Below are 5,033 nucleotides of genomic sequence, written 5' to 3'. Positions count from 1 at the left end.
GTGGGATGAATCACCGGAATCTACTCCCGAAATCATTACTGCACCATACCTTAAGTAACTTGGATGCAATAAAAAAAAATTAATACATTGAAAAATAAAAGAAAGACTACAATGTCACATTCACTTGTTATGGGATGTTTCTATTTCTTACTCATCACTCAGAATTGTATAACACTTATTTCATAATGAGATGGCTACTTGTAAACATAAGACATATGGAGATTTTTTTACAATTAACATACAATTTTATTTTTTAAATTTTCTTTTTTTTTTCAACGTTTTTTTATTTATTTTTTGGGACAGAGAGAGACAGAGCATGAACGGGGGAGGGGCAGAGAGAGAGGGAGACACAGAATCGGAAACAGGCTCCAGGCTCCGAGCCATCAGCCCAGAGCCTGACGCGGGGCTCGAACTCACGGACCGCGAGATCGTGACCTGGCTGAAGTCGGACGCTTAACCGACTGCGCCACCCAGGCGCCCCAACATACAATTTTATTTTGTTTAAGTTTCCTCCTGGGGAATCTGAGCAATCTGCACGTGACATGGGATTTCCTGGAAATAGTATTCATTTCCCATATTTTCATAGTATGTCACCGCATTCAAATACATGGGGCCCTTGGAGGATGTGAGATATAAAAGCCTTGATCACTTGAAGCCTGGATAAAAGAATTTGAAAATGGTATGAAAAGAGGATCTAAATATCTTTTACCCTTTAAAACGTTTCCTGTGTTACTATAGGTAAAATATGTAGAATATGAAATAGGACTTGGGTCATGTATTGTTCCTCCATGATAATGTCCCCAAAAGTCATTTGTAATAAACGGGTTGGCTCACGAACTGAATCTCACCAACGTGCACACCGCACATTGGTGCTTCTCCGACTTTGCACGTAATGACACGTGAGCACCACCTGGCGTGTTACCAGCTCAAGGTCCCAGTGTCACTGGCAGGTACGCATCCCACCCTCCCCCTCTGAGACATGAAGGCCACAGAAAACCATTGTCATTCCTGTGAGGTCACACGAGGGCCTGACATCTGAATGGCTTTATCAGGATTGATGTTAATAGGTTCTTCTTTGACCTAAAAGTTTTTTTACACTGTTGCCCCACCTACTTGTGTGAAAGAGCTGTGATACAGTCAACTTACGGACCTTCAATCAAAGCCATGATCAAAATACAAGAAAAAGGGATACGCCTCCAGCAACTGCTAAAAAATACTAAAATATTAATATTTCTGGTGTGCTTGGGTGACTCAGTCAGTTAGGCATCCAAATCTTGATTTTGGCTGGGGTCATGATCTCATAGTTTGTGAGTTCCAACCCCTAGTGGGACTCTGTGCCGGCCGCGCAGATCCACCTTGGGATTGTCCCTCTCTTTGGCTCTCTCTGCCTCTAGTTCACTTCTGTTCTCTGTCTCTGTCTCTGTCTCTGTCTCTGTCTCTCTCTCTCAAAATAAATATACAAGCATTAAAACAAATTTAATATATTAATGTTTCTGACACTGTATCGGTGGAACATATTCTGATTGGCTGTGTTTTTATTATATATGTGTAGATGTCTGTTTGCAATTAAGAAAGAAATAGTGCTCCCAAAAGGGAGTGAAATAACAAAATCTTGTGGAGGTTTTGAAATAATAATATGATGCAGATGCTCTAAATCAGAATCTCTGGAGGCTGCAATGAATCCATGAACTCAGAGATTGAACACTCACTTGCACGAAAGAAGGAGATAAGAAAATCCCTTTGAGAGTTGTCAGAAAAAATGTTGGATGACACGTGCAGGACACAAAAGCATAAAGACTCTGAACTCAAATTCTTCCATCAGAGGGTCTTGCCCCCCAGTCATTTGGAGTCATAGCCCCCACAGAACACCTTCCTCATTGCTCCCGTCACATCCTTGTTCCGCAGGGTATATATGAAGGGGTTGACCATGGGGGTGACGATGGTGTAGAAGAGAGAAATGAACTTGCCCTGATCCTGGGAGTAGTTGTTGCTGGGCTGCAGGTAAGCATAGATCGCCGTGCCGTAGAAAAGGGAAACCACCGTGAGGTGGGACCCACATGTCCCAAAGGCTTTCCTCTGTCCAGCAGCTGACTTTATTCTTAACACTGCCCTGACGATTCGACCATAGGAGAACGTGATTAATGCCACAGGTATGAGAAGAATGATCACACCGACAAAGAAGAGCTCAGACTCATTCACAGTGGTGTCAACACAGGCAAGCTTGAGCAGTGGGGGAACCTCACAAAGGAAGTGGTCTATCTTATTTCTCCCACAAAGTGGTACAAGGAAGGTGAGCACCGTCTGCAATGAGGAGTTGGCAAAACCAATGAACCACGACGCAGAACCCATCAGGGCACAGAGACGGGGGTGCATGATCACTGTGTAGTGCAGGGGCCTGCAGACGGCTGCGTAGCGGTCAAATGCCATCACCCCTAACAGAATGCATTCTGTGCATCCCAAACCTAGAGAGACAAACAGCTGAGCTACACAGGCAGCAAAGGAGATAGACTTGTCTGCTCCCCTGAGATGAACCAGCAGCTGAGGAACAGTGCTGGTCGTGTAACACAGGTCCAGAAAGCTTAGGTTGGACAGGAAAAAGTACATGGGAGTCTGCAGGTGTGGGTCCAGGCGGGACAACGCAATGATGCTCGTGTTTCCCAGGAGGGTGAGCAGATAGAAGATCAGAAGAACCACAAAGAGGACTCGCTCCAGCTGAGGCCGGTCAGAGAAACCCAGCAGGATAAAGCCAGTGAAAGAACTTCCATTTTTCGGGTCCATCCTTTTGTACCACCTGATTCCTGTCAAGATCAAGCAGTTAGCAATTTTTAAGAGAAATCTTCAAAAAAAATCAAAAGTTGGCAGGAGGTGGAATTATCATGTTATAAGACTGGTCATGGCATTTTATAAGTAACTATTTGAATAAATGGTGTACTCATTACATTGATCAATTAGTTCCACTTTCATTCCACATTACCATAAAAAGTCAATGACTAATGAGGAGAGTAGCCAAAATGGCGAAACAGCATGGAAGTTTTTTGTGTGTCTCATATCCATGAAATACAGCCAGACCAACACTAAACCATCCTACACTCCTCGAAAACTGACTGGAGGATTAACACAACAATCTGCACAACCTGAAGCACAGAATTCAGCAGGTACGTGGCACGGAGAAGTGAACTTGGGGAACGAGAAGGCGCAGGAAGGGAGGTGCTTTTGCGAGCAGAGAGAGGATGGAGACTGCGGGGGGTGGGGGCGGAGAATACAGGAAAAGCACCCCTCCCCAAAAGCAGCTGGAGGAAAGTGGAAAATTGGAAACAGCCGCAGGGACTAAAGTAAAAAGGGAGAAAGGAGAAAGGAGAGGGTTTAAATTCCATTAAGACTTTAAACAAGGGGAGCACAAAGGCTGCAACTCTGCAGCTTGATACCTGGCAGTGCTCTGGTGGGAAAGGTGAATCCCCAGGAAGAGAGTGGGGTCCGGGAGATTCCCAGGCCACACGGGGAAATGCAGTTCCACTGCTGGAAGGATATTTGGTAGAGACTGTTGAAGCCACCTGGTCCCAGCAGACCCCGGAAGGCAGCCATGTTCGCTGAGTGTGGGGCAAGCTTGTTGAAGGCAAAGCCTGGTGCCAGATGTGTGTTGCGATTTTCCATGGTCCCTGAAACACTGAGGCTACACTGTCTTGCGATCTTTCTTAGGGGTGGGCTGGAACCTGGCCACAGTCTCGGGGCACCAGCAACAGCAGAGTCCAGTGGGCGTTCCTGGGTGCAGCTGACATTCGGCCATTGCTCATTCAGCCATTGCTCAGGGAGACCCTCTCGCAGAGGGGCTGAATGGGTCAAGTACGCAGTCCTTCGGAAGTAAGGGGCCAGGGAAAGCAGCCGCATCTGAGACAAAACTCGGGAGAGAGGTGCTGCCTGGGGCCTGGTCACTGAGAGTGAAAAAGCATGGAGTGGAGGAGACCTGAAGACAGAGGACCGAGGCATGATTGCTGCTCTGGGAGAACAGACTGGGTAGCTGGGTGGCGCCATTTTCACCATTCCTGCACATGCACATATGCACCTATGAGCACCGCAACAATCCACCCCAGTAGGCTAGCAGCGCCATCTAGTGGAGAGTGGAGCTGTTACACCAAGCCCTGCCCAACTGGGCGGACTTTGCTCTTCAAGAACAAAACCTCACCACCAGCTTAATTTAAGGACTATAAAGAGCTACATGGACTGACCTCTAAGGGAAAACGAAGTAGTTTCAGTCCTACTTCAGTCTCTTAGCAGGTCCATCTATTCAGTTTTCTTTCTTTCTTTTTATCCTCTTTTACACTTCTTTTTCTTGAATACAGAAAGAGAAAACATTCATTTTTATTTTCAATTTTTATTAAAAATATTTTTCTTGAATTTTTATTGCTATATTTTTTACTTTTGTCTAAGTTTTTTCAAATTCTACTTTACATCCATCATTTTATTTTAGTCTACTTCAGTGTATTCAACTTTTCCAATTTTCAAATGATCTCCTTTTTTTCACTTTTTTCCCTTTTTTGTTTCTTTTTCTTGAATGCAGAAAGAGAAAAACTTCATTTTTACTTTCAATTTCTATTAAAAATATTTTTCTTTAATTTTTTTTACCATATGTGTGCTTTTATGTAAATTTTTCACATTCTATTTTACTTCCATCATTTTATTTAGTCTAATACAGTGTATTCACTATTTCACATTTTCAAACAATTTCTTTTTTTTCTTGTTTCTTTCTTCTCTCTTTCGTTTCTTTTTCTTGAATATAGAAAAAGAAACATTCATTTTTATTTTTAATTTTTATTAAAAATATTTTTCTTTATTTTTTTCTACTATATTATTTACTTTGGGTATATTTTTTCAAATTCTATTTTATGCCCATCATCTCATTTAAGTCTACTTCAGTGTATTCATTTTTACAAATTCTCAAACGATTTCCTTCCCTCCCCCTTTTTTTCTCTCTAATCTGTCAAACCACTTTCAACACCCAGACCAAAACACACCTAGGATCTAGCATCATTTATTCA

At 43.1% G+C, this 5,033-nt stretch overlaps 1 protein-coding gene across 1 annotated transcript; it reads right to left on the bottom strand.

Moving 5' to 3' along the window:
- Positions 1-1,535: 1,535 nt before the first annotated feature.
- On the bottom strand, positions 1,536-2,778 carry LOC131513398 (putative olfactory receptor 2B8). The gene has a single exon (XM_058732584.1). The coding sequence runs from the start codon at positions 2,776-2,778 to the stop codon at positions 1,840-1,842; it is 939 nt and encodes a 312-aa protein (XP_058588567.1). The 3' UTR covers positions 1,536-1,839.
- Positions 2,779-5,033: the final 2,255 nt, after the last annotated feature.

Source organism: Neofelis nebulosa, chromosome 6, assembly GCF_028018385.1.
Source record: "Neofelis nebulosa isolate mNeoNeb1 chromosome 6, mNeoNeb1.pri, whole genome shotgun sequence".
NCBI lineage: Eukaryota > Metazoa > Chordata > Mammalia > Carnivora > Felidae > Neofelis > Neofelis nebulosa.
Note: the sequence above shows the minus strand (reverse complement) of the source record. Positions and strands in the feature narration are given on the sequence as shown.